This window comes from Acanthaster planci, linkage group LG11 (assembly GCF_054643075.1).
Source record: "Acanthaster planci isolate LZ-2023a linkage group LG11, COTS_SCS, whole genome shotgun sequence".
NCBI classification, from domain to species: domain Eukaryota; kingdom Metazoa; phylum Echinodermata; class Asteroidea; order Valvatida; family Acanthasteridae; genus Acanthaster; species Acanthaster planci.
In genome coordinates, this window is record NC_141787.1 from 6,071,595 (window position 1) to 6,088,232 (window position 16,638).

The following is a 16,638-nucleotide window of genomic DNA, read 5'->3' on the forward strand; positions in this document are numbered from 1 at the left end:
ATAATCCACAAAAGACAAATGTTGGACTCTACCTTTAAATAAATTGTTGCGATGACCAAAATCATGACTACTATTGTCGTAAAACAAGAGATGGCTTACTCTACTGGGGCAGTACGTGATGCCAGAAGATGAGCCAACAGGCAGGGGACCAACCATGGAACCAACCATGCTGCTATCGCCTTACTCTATCAGGGCTGAGATGCCAGAAGAATGAGCATACAGGCAGGGGACCAACCACGCTGCTATCACCTTTAACACCTGGTAAAAATACAGTAACAAAAAGGGAGCAGTTATGTCTGTATGCATTGTAATAAATGTACTTTTGTTTGAGAATGTCCCAAGCAGAGTTATGAGTTTTAAGGCGACGTCCAAAAGGTGTGGCTGAGGTTAGATGATTAAAGCCACAAGTGAGTGGCTTCAGTCATTTGCTACGGACTTATGTAATTCCGTCAGCCTAATCCGGCTTATTCGGAAAAGGTCCATCTTCAGCCAGTTGACACATGTACAAACAGGAGGTACCCTGTGACTGCTTTCTCAACTTAACAAATTGTGAAAACTCTGGCTGTGTGAGTGGAAATTTCTTGAAGAACCTCTGAATTTTATCCTAAAGAGCTGGGGGAGGGGAGAGGGAATCTACCCCCTTTAACATATTTTCCAATATTATTAAGGGTGCATATTTTCCAGAAGCCCTCTGGAGTACTTCAATAACTGTTTTTGGTCATTCTGATACCATTTTTGTGAAAATCCAACATACCTTTCTCACACAGCACCCTTTTTTAGAGAGAGGTCAACCAAGAATGTATGCTTTTCCGCTGCCATTCCCAACTTCCAAGTGACTGCCAAACCATATGACAGATTGAGATAAAACTTCAATATTTGTATTGAGACGGAAAGTCATGCATACAAAATTTGTAAAAAAAATCCTGTATTGGACAGCTTAATTCGGCAGCAGGCTGTGAGGTGGTCCAATGTAACCAGGCTATATTAGGGTGGAGACATAAGGCAGTACCAGGGCCAAATCTACCTGCAAAAATTGATTTCTTCACAGATGGCAAATATGACCGACAAGTGACAGCTTGTCTACCTGCTGTTTTCTCCATCCACTGTTCTTGCTCCTCATCACTGTCAGAGTGGCTGTCACTTGGGTCCTGAGTCTCTTTTGAACCCGCTTCTTGAGAAGAACAAAAGGAGATAAAATACGGATGTCATCACGGACTCTAGGTGTTAACTTCAGCAGTGAAAACAGAGTGGTGACTTCATCATAAAAAAATTTAAAAAATTAATTTTTTCCTCAGTGGAAAGCTGCATTGAATTGTTGAATTTGTCGGAAAAAGAAAGTCACAGTACAAAGGTTTTGAAAACAGAATTGTTCATTTTGTTTCTGATACCTAGGGTCTATTTATGCACAGTCTTTGGACAAGTATATGTACTTACCTTCACTGTCTTTGCTACGGCTAACATCAGAGTCATCTTCATCATTTTCTGTGAGGCCAAACTTGTCAGAGCTGACAAAGTGCAGACAAAGTAATGATTATTTAGGCAGCAAGACGTAAGGATAGGATAGAAAGACGGCGGTTCCTGGAAACCTTTCCAAATCCTAAAAAACAACCCAGAATGATACATTAATTCTCCAAAATTCTATAGACACATCAAGTCCCATTTGAATTATAAAAGGCTGGGCTGGGCTCTATCTTCCATAAATCTCCTGGTGGACTTTGAAGGATCTGGGAAGGTTGGCATTAAGACACATGTAATAGCACAGGGGAAAATGAGTAAACTTGTAGGAATAAAGTTCACTTTCTCAATCCCGCTTGTCATTGAATGGCCTGGTGCTGGGAAGGTACTTACTCAGGTTCTGTACTCTCTACTGATGCTGCCCACTCATTGGCCACTCCTTGCTCCATCATCTTCTCTTACTGACTTCCTCCTACAATAAAAACAAAAAACAAAACCACTGCATCCCTTCAGCTTTTACTGAAGTCACAGCAACATCCTTCATTTACTGTTGAAGCCCCCTATTAAACTGCGCGCCCTGTAACTTTGGTGCAGTTTGATTTTTTTATTTCCAGTGCCTTGCCATAGCAACATTTTTACCTCAAATTTCAAAGTAAGTGAAATTTCATCAAACTCCCACTAATCTAATTGAAAACTCCTGAGTTTACTCAACCACTACAACTTTTCAATGAAATTTTTATTTTGGCTCAAGTTTCCTCAAGTGCAAAACGAACGCTTCTAAACCTGCCCAAAAATTAGAAATAGTTTTCTAACAAACTTTTGTTAGGTGTAGGTAAATTTAGATAATGAGAGAAATTATCAAGTTCACTGAACTTCTCAAATGTTTCTGTAGTGGCAGGGTGGAGAATGAACTCCCGGTAAGGGATGGATTGGATGACTCAGCTTTGATCACTAATATAATTTTTCCTACTATCAATCTACAGAAAAAACCTATAAATACAAATCACACATCTTACATAATTACATGGCACACAAATTTATGTGAAAAATAAATGATCACTGTTCATTTAACCATTCTAATTCATAGTTTTGGGTGAAATGTGCATATCTACGACACACAAGTTACACTCCAAATGCACCATTTAAAGCTACAACAGCGAGTGATTTCACTCTCACAGTAGGTTATGCAAATTAATAGACCATGTGATCATACAAGACACACAGGCCCTTTGTACATAACTGAAGATTTCAAATAATCGAGAACACAAATCATAAATTACCGGCACAAAGATACCCTAACTTTATAAAATCCCACTCACTCGGATACCATGGGTCCTAGGTACTAAAAGAATGGTCTGCAGGCCCAGGCCTGAAGCCTCTTAACAGGAAAAAATATGAAGAAAAGCTGGACGGAAAGCTGTCCGGCTTCTGTCCATGAAGCGGCAGCCATGGAAGAGACAGAGACACAGCAGGCTCAGCAAAATGAGCAGGGAATGGCGTATCCATGCGCAGTATAAACAGTAAAAACATACAGTGCTCCTTCAATAAGTTTGATACTACCTTGTAATTAAAACTCCCTTGGGGTTCCCCAGGCCTTTGCGGCTAAATCAAATCGAGTCCAACGGTGACTTATTTTAGTTTACTGCTCAATCTAACAGGGTCCTTACAAGAGAACAAGAGACTTAACTGCTTAATCCAATAGGATCCAACAGAGTCCAACCGTGTCACACAGTGCAGTTGCCTGCTGAATCTAAACAGATGTGACTGCCCATGTTATTAGTTATCTGCTGAATACAACAGAGTCCAACTTGGTAGGACTTTAGCTGTTTACTAAGTCTAACAGAAATCCACTGTCTCACATCTGTCTTTTACTATTTCTATACTATATTTTTTTTTTGGGGTTCTCTGTTTTACTTTATCTTTTCCTTTTCTTTTCTTGGTTTTGTTTGTCTTTTCTTTTTCTCTATCCCTAACCCTCTTTATCTCTGTTTGCTGTTATTTCTCTTTTTCATTTTCTTTGTTTTCTTTTTTCTTAGCTCTCTTTTTCTGTTTACTTGGTATGTGTTGCAATTTCTGTGACTGTGGTGGCCAGTGACTATGGAATTTCCTGAAGCACTCTCCACAGAGCCAGACATAACAGCTGCGGCATTCAAAGCGTGTGGAAGGCGTGTTGCCTGCATCATTCTTCCTGCCAGTCTGTCTGCACCATTTGCACTGCCGAGCATGCTTCACCTCCATTCGCTCTCATCTGTGGCTTAGGGTGCTTCCTGAAGGCAGACCTCTGCTGGTTGACTAGGGAGGGATGGATTGTTTGGCATTGCTGCTGATGAGACCAGTTGCTACCAGTATTTCCATGATGAATTTTGAGTGTGTCATTGATGAAGAGTGAATGCCTTCTGCCTCCTCCAGCTCGTCTATGCTGCTGGTTGTGTCAGTGATGGTACTGTGGATATGAGGGTGGTGGTGGGTGAGGCAGATCCAGGAGTTGACTTGGGCTACATCAATGAGGAAGTAGAGGAGCTTTTTCCACCACAGCTGTGACTTTCGAGCAGGTGTAGTAGGCTCTTGCTTTGTTCTACCCCTCCCATATGCTTCGTGTCATCAATGGCCTGTTTGGGAGCCGTGATCGTGGTACTCCTGGTCCACTCCTGGTCCGTGGTCCACTCTCATCCACCACCTTTCTTGTCAGTGTGGCTCTGCGTTTGTGTCGATAGCCTTGATGTGCAGTGCTCAGCAGGTAAGGGATCTTGGAGTCTTTCCATATGGTAGCTGTGAGTTGGCCATTTTGACGGGAATAAAATACCCCCCTTGGTATCTTTCCTAGAGTTTTGATTTTCTCTGAGAAATCTTCTGGCAGGCCGACACTTGAGGACTTGATAGCTCCTGTCAGATAAGTGTCACTGGCAAGAAGGTGTCTGGCAATGGGCATGGATGTGTAGAGGCGATCGGTGTAGATGTGATGGAAGTTATGAAGATGTGGCTGGGATACTATGGTGATAATGTCTATCATCTTGGCTGATTTGCAGGAGGAATGAGGATGAGTGATAAAGTTGGACAAATAACCCGATGAGGCATCTGCCACGGCTACAACTTGAAACCTTTTCTGGTTGGTTTTAGTGGCATGAAGAACTTCTTCACCATTGCTTTGAACTCGGAATATTTCACCATAGCCTCAATGATGAATAGACGTTTCCCCAGGTTGAACTTGGTGCGACAGGCTGCCAGAACAGCATCCAAAATTGGCTGGAGGGGGTACAGGGGATGATGGCGCATGTGATGGTGCTGGTGTTTCTTATCTGGAGACATGTCTGGTTTTTCGTTGGGGTAGCTTTCTGGGTTGGTTGCAGGGTCAGAGCAGGTGAGGTATTTGCTGATGGGTTTAAATCGGTTACGTGTCATGGTGGTGGAGATGATCCTATTGAAGTATCCAGGGTGAGGGGACCAATAATCTTGATAACGGGGAACCTTTACCAAGCCCATCACAAGGTGGATCCCCAGCCAGGCCTTGATCTCTCCAGCCGTCGTCAGGGCCGTTTTCCCTGCCTTTTGCAGAGAGGTGTTTGTCCATGCAGCGATCTGCGAGAAGAGGACTACAGGGAAAAACAGCAGGAAATATTCCAAAAGTGTCCTCTTGTGAGAGAAGTTTGGCCCTCTGGGTTTGGTCTGTGATGAGGGGGGTCGGGTCATTATCTGAGTCAAGGGTGTAGACCTTCTTCTCTCGAGGCTGTCTTGCTCTCGGTCTCGATGTGGACGGCCCTGCTGCATTTGTGTCATGTTCGGTGGCGGTTGTCCCCTCCTGAGTTTTCTGTTCTTTGCTCTTTCTTGCTAGGAAGGCAGGGCCTTTTTCTTTGGGAAACGGCCCCTTTCCTGTCTTGCTACCTTTCAGTTTCTTCTTTGCTGGTGGAAAGTCTGGCTCCTTTTCTTTTCTCTTTGTTGCAGAACCCATCATTTCTTGCATAAAAACCTCTCTCTCCTCCCCCCTCAAGCCAAACTGCAACTTTTGCACCTCACAATGTGCCATGGTGGATTCCAAAGTCAAGACTGCCACAATTCCCAGAAAGTTAGGTGTTTTTATACCTTTACTTTCTAAAGCATGTTTATTTCTATTGTGTAGAAAATGATACCAAATTCATTTTTTCAATTCACATTGTCATTACTCACCTGTAATACCTGAAAGAATATTCATAATTTGATGCTTACCTGGCCACAAAATGATACATCCTTCTGACTGTACAGTATGTAAATGTGAGCATCGTTTATTCACTGGTCTCTTGTAATTAACCCCTTCATGCCGGGACGCGTTAAAACACGCCTTAAAAATTGAGATCCTCAGCCCGCTTTCAAGCTATTATTCTCGGCCCCCGCTCGAGCAAACACGGTGAAAGAAGGCAGACCCTGGCTCTTGTGTATATGGTAATTTGTTTTTGTATGTAGCCCAGAAATGAAAAGACCGAATTTGCATCACAATCACCAGCTTCACAATAGTTCCCACTTTGAAAAGAGGGTACGGGAATGTGGAAGCTTGAGTAGAGCCGCATGCCACTGAACAATCAGCCTTTTCACCGTGTAATTCACGCTGAGCCACAAACCGAGAATTTGCAGTTTGGCAGGTGGCATTCGTGGCCAAGCGAGGCTGGAATTCTTGGAGTCGGCTTTCGGACAGAAATTCCCGTCGAGAAGGGGTTAATGACTAGCTAGCAGCTGTTTATGTTTGATTATTGATAATCCCCGGCATACTACATGTAGTAACTAAAACAAGGCACAAAAGGGAATCCAACAGGGTCCAACTGCATGCATGTTCCCATTAAGTTGCATGCTGAAGGCCACCAGATCCAACTGTGTTCACTTTCAATTGCCTGCTGAATCCCACCAGATCCAATTGTGTACACATTCAGTTGCCTGCTGAATCCAACTGGATCCAACATAAAAATGTACAACCTGTAACTACTGAATCCAGCCGGTTCCATCGGCAGTGAGAAATGGTTAGAACCTGTTGGATTCAGCAGGGTTAGGGTTACATATAAGTTTTATAAAGGAAGTGTAGACCACCTCAAAAACAGTAATTCCCGGGACTGGCATAAACAAATCAAGAAAATGTCTGGTGTGTATAACAAACAGAAAACTTATCTAGCCTACGAGGCTGCTATATACATGTATACTGCAATGGAGACAGCCTCGCATATTAATGAATATTTTTTGTCAGTAGCTTGTGATATCTCTTGCCTATATCTTAGTAAGCAGCCTGCATATTTACCAGCCTTGGCACAAGTGCCAACTATTACCACACAGGAAGTAAACCATGAATTGAAAAAGGTGAAAGTACATAAAACCGGAGGCCCCGATTTAATTTTATTGAGGTTGATTAAACAGTTTGCCTATGAACTGTGTTATCCCTTATCAGATATTTTTAACTGCTCTTTGAACGAAGGTATTGTTCCAAAAATATGGAAGTCTGCATATGTGGTGCCGGTACCGAAGTGTCAACCTTACACAGTTAAAAATCTTCGTCCAATATCACTGACTTGCATTTTTGCTAAAGTCTTAGAAGGCTTTGTAACTAGTTGGATCAAAAATGATATCAAATGTAATTTAGACACACAAAAGTTTGGTTCTCTTAAAGACACCTCAGCTGCTCACTATTTGATTAAAATGTTGGATTAAATTCATCGCGATACTGATTCGGCCAAAAACTCTGCTTTTATTGTTGGCACAGACTTTTCCAAGGCCTTCTATCATGTGGACCACAATATTCTTATTCCTAAATTCATCGATTCCCGTGTTCGTAGCTCTATCATTTCTTGGATATGTAGCTTTCTTTCTGAGCGCACCCAGCAGTCTGTTATCAAAATGAGATTTCTGAATGAATTGAATTTCTATTCATGCGGGTATTCTGCAGGGCACCAAACTGGGACCTGTTGCCTTTTTAGTCATGATCAATGACGCCGGATCTAACATTCCTGAAGTCATTCACTATAAACATGCACATGTAGATGATTTAACACTATGCCAGACATTTAGCGATGTTGTTCAAACTAGCTTGATTCAAAATCAACTTGATCGACTAAACCAATGGGCTAATGACAGTAACATGACATTACATGCTGATAAATGCCAGGTACTGACTGTTTGTTTTAAAAAGAACGCTATCCAGATTCCAGACTTGAATTGTGGCGCTTCGAGTCTTGATCAACTTAACTGTCTTAAAATTCTTGGCATTAATATCCAAAATAATCTCAGATGGGATATCCAGGTAACCGTGATGAGTAATTCCTTTAATAGAAGGCTTTATTTGTTACGTCAGCGTAAACGTTGTGGCATATCACTTGAAGATCTTGTAACTGTGTACATGCAATATATCAGACCTACTGTTGAATATGCATGTCCTGTTTGGCATTCTGAATTGACAATTGAACAACAGGAATCGCTAGAAAAACTACAAAAAAGAGCATTTCGGACTATTTTATCCATTGATATTTCAAGTCATACGTTATATGATCATATGTGTAGTGAGCTGCAACTACCATCATTGAAGGAAAGACGTGATCAGAACTTTGTGTTTGAAATTTGGCAAGAAACTTCTCATTTATCATTGTGACTGGCTTCCATCGACGAGGTCCAATGATTTACATAATGCCAACACTTTGTCAATCCCAGATGCCGAACTGATAGATACAAATCTAGTTCAATCCCTTCTCTGGTTAAACTACTGAATGAGAACTACTTGTAATTTTCTTCTTGTAGATTGGGTGTCCTATTTTAATTGTTTATAATTGTAAAAGCGACATTTTAAAGAACTAGGTTTTGTTTAAAATTTTTAGAATTTTCTAACTAGCGGTTTTTATGTGAGTAATTCTTTCTTGAAGATTTGTTTTTTAGCAATTATTGGAATTTTGTTATTTGGTAAACTGGCCCACAATTCAGCCTTTGGGCTGCGACGGCAGAGTTAAAATAAACTGTAATAAATCCAGAAATGTAACAAGGACTATTCCAAAAGTGTCTTGAGGGAATCCCAGGTAATTTAAGCATCCATCATAAAAGAAACCAGAACTATAAGCAACATAGGTGTATAAAAACACATGAAAGTTTGAAAGTGATGAGATGCATGTATGTTGCCATGCAACGATATGAACATAAAGGTGAAAGGTTCAAGGCATGCTCCCCACAAGTTCCCTACTTTCGGACACCATAAGCCCTAGATGGTGATGTTGATATCATCCCACAGATTAGCAATCATTGATAGGTCAACTACCAGTACTTCCATGTATTGTGAAAACTTGGATACCCTTGCAATATAACAATCGCATTGCCTGAATGACAGAGTCATTAACGAGTGCTCAATGGTACCAATTTAAGTTATATATTTGGATAGCAAAGCTACTGACAGCACCCTTGAAATCACTGAGCAGAAACAAGCTGCCCGTCTAAGCTCCAACCATATCGAGAGTCCTTGTCTGGCGGGGATATACAAAGCCAAGGCAAAACAAGACCTGAACGCAAGGTATGACTCCATCATCTCTGAAGCCGAAGGTGGCCTGAGACAGAATAATCTCTGCCCTGCCTTCAAAGCAGTGAAGCGCTTGTCTGGAGTTGGCCAGCATTCAGCTCCTTCCTCGGTTTCCAGGGCAGATGGCTCTCCCTGCAACTCGGAAGAAAGACCATTTCTGCCAGTCGCTAATCTTCCCAGCTGCTTCCACAAGACCACTTTCAACCACATCTCCTAAAGCTGTAGGCTCTGACCTGGACTGTGACCCTCAATCATGGTGTGAAGTGCAGGCTGCTATCTGAAAGTTGAAATCAGGCCGTGCAGCAGGAGATGATGGCATCTTCTCCGAGTACTTGAAATCTGCTGAGATGCCCATAAGCAGGGCTCTTCACAAGATCTTTTTCAACGTGTGGTCCACAGGCATGGTTCCAGCAGATTGGAAGGATGGTATAATTCTACCTCTCTATAAAGGGAAAGGTTCAAGGACGGCCTGCAGTAGTTATTGGCCCATCAACTTGCTTCCAATTCCTGGCAAAGTGTTTGCGCTTATTCTGCTTGCCAGAATTCGTCCACTACTTGTTTCCCTGCAGAGACCACAGTCAGGTTTCACTCCCAGCTGCTCCACATCTCATGCAATTTTTGCATTACGTTTACTAGCTGAACTCCCTCATGAGTACAATCGCCCGCTTAATGTTGCCTACGTAGACACCAAGGCTGCCTTTGATTCTGTTGACCGAAACCAGCTCTGGGACATCCTCTCCTCAAAGGGAATTCCAAATACTATTTTGAATCTGATCAAAGCTCTGCACTCTGACACCAAAGCCAAGGTCAGGACAGGCAATGATTTATCCCCCTCCTCCTCAACTTCCTCAGGAGTCCAGCAGGGTTGTGTGCTAGCCCCCACTCTATTCTGTGCTGCCATGGACACCATTCTGTCACAGTGTGAGGCATCACTGGGGATTGATGTAGGCAACCATAGGTTTAACAACCTCCTATATACTGATGATGCTGCGCTGTTTACTGACGACCCAGATAGACAGATAGACATCGGTCTTAAACCCTCTTGAGCTAAGACCAAGGTTCCATCCCTAGGTGGACCTTCACCTGCCCCGGTTTCCCTTGGTCCTTTTGTCGTAGGTCCTGTTGAATCCTTCTGCTATCTTGGAAGCACTATCACCACCTCAGGTCTATGCAGTACCGATGTCCTACGCAGAATTGGTATCGCCAGCAACATCATGGGCCAATTAAGGGGTGAGATTGACCAAAGATAAAAATAGCTGAAAACAGCTGAAAAAAGGCATAAAGAAACTGAACTGTGAAAATCTCCTATACTTTGTACACAGCCAGTGAGGAAAAAAACTGAGATCCAAAACAAAAAAGCTGAAACCAGCTAACACCTGAGAAATTTCACCCTTGCATTAGACAGTCTTTGGAATTGGAGAAGCCAGGCCAGCCTCCCCCTCAAACTAAGGTTCTATTGAGCTTGTGTGTTTTCTGCCCTCCTCTATGGGGCCAAAACCTGGACACTGAGAAAAAGAGATCAACAGCGTCTCCAGGCCTTCCATATGCAGTGCCAGCATCGCATACTAGGCATCCAGTGGTTTGACTTCATTTCAAATGCCATTATCTCTCAGTGCACCAGGCTTGGTAATATCGTTTTGGTGGTTGCAGGGGGGCAAAACACTTTGTTTGGTCACATCCAGCACTTCCAAGCCCCAGTTCCTGCTCGTCTCGCCCTTGACGCAGTTATCCAATTCCATCTTGGTCAGCGACCTGCCATCTGGAAGAGGCTGTCCTCATCTCACTTGGCTTAAGCAGGTTGCAAACGCTGCGCAGTTGTCTCCAAATGAGTGCTGGTCCCTTGCTCTTGTCAGGGGTGTCTGGAGGTCACTATGACTCTCTTGATGGTCATGTGCAGAGTGATGATAGCAGACAACTGAACAAGAATGATACAAGATACTAAAAGCAGAACTCATCATTGTAAACTGAGAAGAATGGCTTATTCCATTCATAAACAGAAGAGTGATCATTGGTGAGGTGTATGTAGCCTGTCTCTTTTCCAAGAGCGAACACTTTTGTTCACAACAGGGCTTGAAATTCCACTAATAATGAAAAGGGTATACAACTGAAAGATACTGGAAAAGCTAATGGAGCCAAGGGCGAACAATAGCCGCTCGGAGGCCCTTACAATATTTCTTCATACCTTCCGAATTAAGTGACAGCCGTCACTCAAATATTTAAAATAATTCACCCTTCTCCGTGTAAACAAATACACATTCTGACGTTCTTATCTCAGTCTCCTACTGAAGAGTGAGTTGAACCTTTCTGACCTTTGATTAAAGGTCGACAAAGCAACTTGCCCAGATCTCGTGACTTTAGATCATTGCCTCACCAGCAGGAACACCATCCTACGAGGCGATATCCCCTTACTCTCTAACAAATCTAAGAATTTGAAGCTCTTTTGCACAAGAACCTCTGGCGTAACCTCTTGGAGGCAAAGATCATTTGTGGTAGTGTCTACAACTAAAATTTCAATAGAACTCAAAGACGCATCTTCTGGCAGTAATAATCTGCACAACCGAGTAGACAGTCCTAACGGTAGCTCAAACCTGGGTGACCCTCAACAGTCAAGCTAAATTCTCCAACCAGACTAAGCAAATCTTCAACGGACTGGCGTTCCTTGTGGGCCTTCCTTTTGAGCCTTTTTTACAAAAGAGTATCCTCACAGATACATGTACACTCCCGGGAGTTAAGACATCACAAAGCCACAAAAAACAAGAATACAGCAAATGCAACAAAGCTACTTTGCAGAACACTGGCATAAAAATTTAACAACATATACATATGTATATGTAACTCTTTAACATTAACACAGCTACCTGAAATATTTGGTGAACACCAGTTTACAACAAAATTAAAACTACACTGTGATTAGAGTAATAGATGTACATGTAGGTCTACTGTAGCCAGTAGCCTCACTGGGTTAAACAAGCCTGAGTTAGGAGGTGGCAAAATACCACTGTCCTGCTAGTCACAGGCGATCCTTCCTCTCGGCTTGTTGGGAGGCCCTAGTCATGGTAGAAATGATCACTAGCCTAAGTAATTGCATTTGGCCGGAGATTGACACATCTCCTCTCCACCTTACATTGGTGTGCCGGGCTTTTTGCTGACAACACTGTCAAATTTCCACCCAGAGGAAATGAAAATAGGGCCCAGGGGTTTCCTACTTTTTCTCTGGCCTTGCCATTTGGCAGATGAAGTGACAGGTGGCATCTCAAAACTACATGTACATAGAGCCTTCTACAAAATTGGGGTAGCAACAACTGCAATCAGGAAATACAACACATTCCTGCGGTTTGCGAAAAATAGACTTATTCTGTAAGTCTTCACAAACAGGTGCAAACACTGAAGCGGGCTCTTCAACAGGCCCTTCATCAACAGCTTTATGGTGATCAGGAACTTCCAAATTACCTACTTCATCAACAGGTTTAGAAAAAAAGTTTCAAATTCTGACACCCCTACATGTACCTCTGAAAATTCTGCTACTTCAGCATTAAAGTGCAGGAACAAACACTACTGTCAGAGATGCCACTAGCCTATGTCCTAAAAATCTGAAAATCAACATATCCACAGCGCTTCGCACGATGTCGGTTTTATACGTATTAAGTTAATTTTTAATGCATGGGTCTGCATGCATGTATGTACACAACGTGCATCTTCATCGTAAAGCCGTCTATAAAAACAAAAAACTTCTTTCTTGATCATCCCTGGCCGATCACAGAAATGAGTTGCAGCCTACATGTAGGCCAGCCTGCTGTTTTTTACTCAAAAAGACATGTACCTTTTTTTTTTAGTTTGCCCAATCAGGGCAAGCCATGTCATAAATTTGCTTGATCGAATTGGATCAACACTTGCAAAAGATTTAATTAACTACGGCTTACATCATGCAGTCTTTTATCAGGCCAAAATACATGTAATGTTGCTGTGTTCTGAATGCCTCTCAAAAATTGGATCGTTTGGTCGGAAATGTTTTTTGTTTGGGGGTAATTTGTGCTGACTGAATTGACATCAGGAGGGAGGAAAGCTTCCAAAAGTATTTCAAAAGTGAAGAACACCTGTCTTAATTTCCAAAAAAATTTCTACATACGACAATTCACAAGAAAATTATGCATGCGTGATGCATCTAGACCAGCGGGTGCTAAAATGAGCAGAACAACCTCAAATTTCTCATGAACACAGAAAATACATACATAAATAAGAGACCAAGTTCTGTGAATTAACTTGCAGAAAACTTCTTGCAACATAGCAATTGATGTCTTTCTGGCCTGACGCGTACGGCTGATGAAGAGTGGTTATGTACAGTACATTCAGTACACGTACAGTACACACTGGTACTGATTGCTACATTTGCATGACGCATTCTTTTTCATGGGTGCAGCGTGGCGGGAACCAGCAGCTACGTTTCGGTACTCTATTGTAAGGGCGATTTCATGTCTGTGCGTGGCGCTAGCTGACATGGGCTGGTGATGAGCGATCAGCCCTGGTTAATGATGGGCGTAATTCTAAAACAAAACTAATAATAAATCGGACGCCATAATCCCAAATATTGTGTTGATATTTTAAGAGCTGTTATTGAAATGTTGGTCAGACAATTTGTCTGAGCATTTTTTATTTTGTTCGGATAAGCACAATAAGCGCTCGGAGTCGGAATATGTCCGACGTCCGACCGTAATTTCATGCTCTGATTGTTATCCTTTTCTTTGAGCCATTTCCACTGAAATTTGTCCTTGACATCTCTTTCAGTATCATGAAGGTTCTCGTTTCTGTTGACAATTAGATGCTGCATTTTGTCGGCCCTTGAACATGAAGTTGATCCACGCGTTGATCATCCAACGTACAGTACAATGTACGTTCGTTGTATACATACGTTCATGCATCGCACATGAGGCATGAGCATGCATCAAGCCAGTACGCGTTAAAGGTCAATATTTCAACGTATTTCCAGTCACTGACGACACCACTCAAAAAATGTCCTTAATTTTTTGCGCCACAATTTGACTGACGTAAGCACTCTATACTGATGACTGCACTCAAGATTAAGTACCCAGTCGCGCGGCGCAGGATACATGCGCATCATAGATTTGCTTCCAGTCTTTTCTTCTTTATTAAATTCTGTCAATGTTACACACATTGAAGGGGGAAATGTAAAAAAATCGGATTTGGTGGACAAAATACCAAAAAGTTGGATTTCTGATTAAAATCGGAAAAGTGGCATCTCTGAAGCCTACTGGCTCAGAATTAATATTTGCCACACTAATGTCATTGGGAAGATCAATGGCATTTTTGGCAGCTGAAGACGCACCTGTCTGAATGTGAATTTTCATAGTTTTTCACATGATGCCCTTCAAGACACCCAAGTAAATTAAAAGTATGCTCATTAAGAGCTGTTTCTATTGTCTTTGCAACCCTTTGCTTGGTAACGGAATCCACAGATTCCACAGGCTGTTCATCAGGTGAAAGGACTTCACCATCACCACCTTCCAAAAAACTTGAAAACAAACTGGCAATACGGGCGTTTCACAATAGTGCACCTCAAAGAGTTTGCAACACGTTGGCCCATTACAGTGCACGAAATTTGTCGACCAAATGCGCGTTTGGAAAGGGTTGACAAATTTCACGTGTTGTGATTGGCCAAAGCATTGCAAACTCTTGGAGGCGCACTATTGTGAAATGCCTGTATTGTTTATGCCAAAAATCGGTTTGACTTAACAATACTCTCTGGCAAAGCCATGGTTGGAATATACATACTGTAACCGCCTACGGTCAACACATGCAATAATCGGCTTCACAAAGTTTGACCAAAAATCTGTACCTACACAGATACATGTACATCATCACTGGGTCAGGTCCCCAGACTTCTTTCGGCGGCTATTAAAGTTCAAGAGCTTCACTGTCGGGGCTCGCCGATACTTGAGGCTTTTAAAAGCATTGGCAAGTGTTTCTGCCAAGGCTTGGTTAGATTTTGTTAACACATCAGCCAAGCCCTCTGGTGTTGCCACGGTTCTTGTTAAAACTCAACCGAAGTCAGATTGTCAGAGCTTTTATGAAAACACTACACTACTTACACTAAACGTACAAAAAAGTGAGACCCTACTAAATTCCAGATATGGATTTATGTAAAAATACATAAAGTTTGAAAATGATGAAATATGTTGCCATGCAACAATATACATAAAGGCGAAAGGTTGAGGGTGTGCTCCACTCATGATCAACAATGGGCAGCTCCCTGCTTATGTGGGGTTTTTGGCACTTTTTTCAAGTGCGCCATGTGATGAGGGAACACTAACAATCAAGATGCAATGGCACAATTTCTTGATATCCTCGATGTTAGTCGAGATGTAGATGTAAATATGACTACAGTGTGTTTATGTAGGCACAGAGTCTATATTGGGCATCAAGGAAGAAACACAATTATCCAGGCCAACCCAGGCCGCTGGCTGACCAAAACTCACACACCCTATCATTCATCACATCCAGTCAAATGTCCCTAAATAAATGCACAAGATATAGTCCATAACCTACAGCACAGAGACATCCTGGTTCAACATAAAGAAAAATGGTTGACAATCCTCATTAAACAGTTATCCATTTCCCGTTGAATTATTCCTCACTGCAAAAACCTTAAAACCAGTGTAATACACCATCTATCCTTCACTATTCCTTCGCCCGTGCAGTCAGGCAGCACGCAGTCACGCCACATGTACTGTACATGTATGTATGCTACTGATACATGGCCACGAAATCCTACAGCCTTCCACCGCCCCTCTCTAAATTAACTTCCAAATATCACCTTTTAAAAAATCATTAATTTACTCTAATCTGCCATCAAACTGGTCTATAATCACAAGCGGATTAAATGAGGGAATAAACGTTTACAAATATTCCACTAAGTGCCAAAATAAAGCAATGCAAAATACAGCAAAAAGTTTGAAACGCTTACCTGTGGAAATTGGGCAGGCACTAGCCCCACGCCGTCTGAGAGAGGTATATTTAACACATACAATACATGTCCAGTAAACAATTCAACTAAGAGAGCAGGGTTTGGCTATTTGACTACAGAACTTTAGACGGAAAAATTGGGAAAATATTCAATAATTTTAATAATATAAAATCCCACAAAAGGTGCAATATTCAAAATTTCAAACCATCACAAACTACATGTACAAAATTAAAGAAAGTTGAAGTTCGTTTGTAGTGTGTGACCTCCACTGAGTGTTTTGGTTTACTCGGGCAGCTAGCACTGCAGCAGTATAAAGGAGCACCACGTGTGTAATTTTGCCTTCTCATCTACGGTAATAAATAATATGCATCTAAGTGTCTGGCCTTCCCAAATTACAAGGCCAGGCATCTCAGGCACATGTCAGTAGGCTTATAAGGGCATCCTTATTAAAGTCTATGGTTCTCATTTCTTTTACCACTTGAAATAAGGTCGGTCGGTCAAAAAAAAATTCTTTAAAAAAATCCATGTTGCTGGTGTAGGGCTATGCACGAACCTCAGTAGGCCACGGAAAGGTGCGGTATACCGAATGTTCACGCGAACGCCAACCGTCGCTGTTGGTTGTTTGCGAAATCGTAAGTTTTCAGGGCTGTTGTTTTTAAAGGTCATGCTGGCCATTTTTTCCCTTCAGTTTTTTTGGGTT

At 42.0% G+C, this 16,638-nt stretch overlaps 1 protein-coding gene across 7 annotated transcripts in view; it reads right to left on the minus strand.

Annotated features, from left to right (window-relative positions):
- LOC110990102 (uncharacterized) overlaps positions 1 to 16,005 on the minus strand; it is a 20,857-nt gene extending 4,852 nt beyond the window's left edge. The window contains exons 1-5 of one of the 7 annotated variants that reach the window (XM_087143166.1): positions 15,939 to 16,005; positions 1,849 to 1,927; positions 1,435 to 1,505; positions 1,025 to 1,171; positions 100 to 258 (exon numbers count right to left, since the gene is read on the minus strand). In XM_087143166.1, the coding sequence (XP_086999292.1) occupies positions 173 to 258; positions 1,025 to 1,171; positions 1,435 to 1,505; positions 1,849 to 1,907 (363 nt within the window). In that variant the 5' untranslated portion in view covers positions 1,908 to 1,927; positions 15,939 to 16,005 and the 3' untranslated portion in view covers positions 100 to 172. Of the gene's footprint in view, positions 1 to 99; positions 259 to 1,024; positions 1,172 to 1,434; positions 1,598 to 1,848; positions 11,955 to 15,938 lie in introns of those variants that run through there. The other 6 variants (XM_087143163.1, XM_087143164.1, XM_087143167.1 and 3 more) reach the window with 6 other exon arrangements.
- Between the last annotated feature and the right edge of the window lie 633 nt (positions 16,006 to 16,638).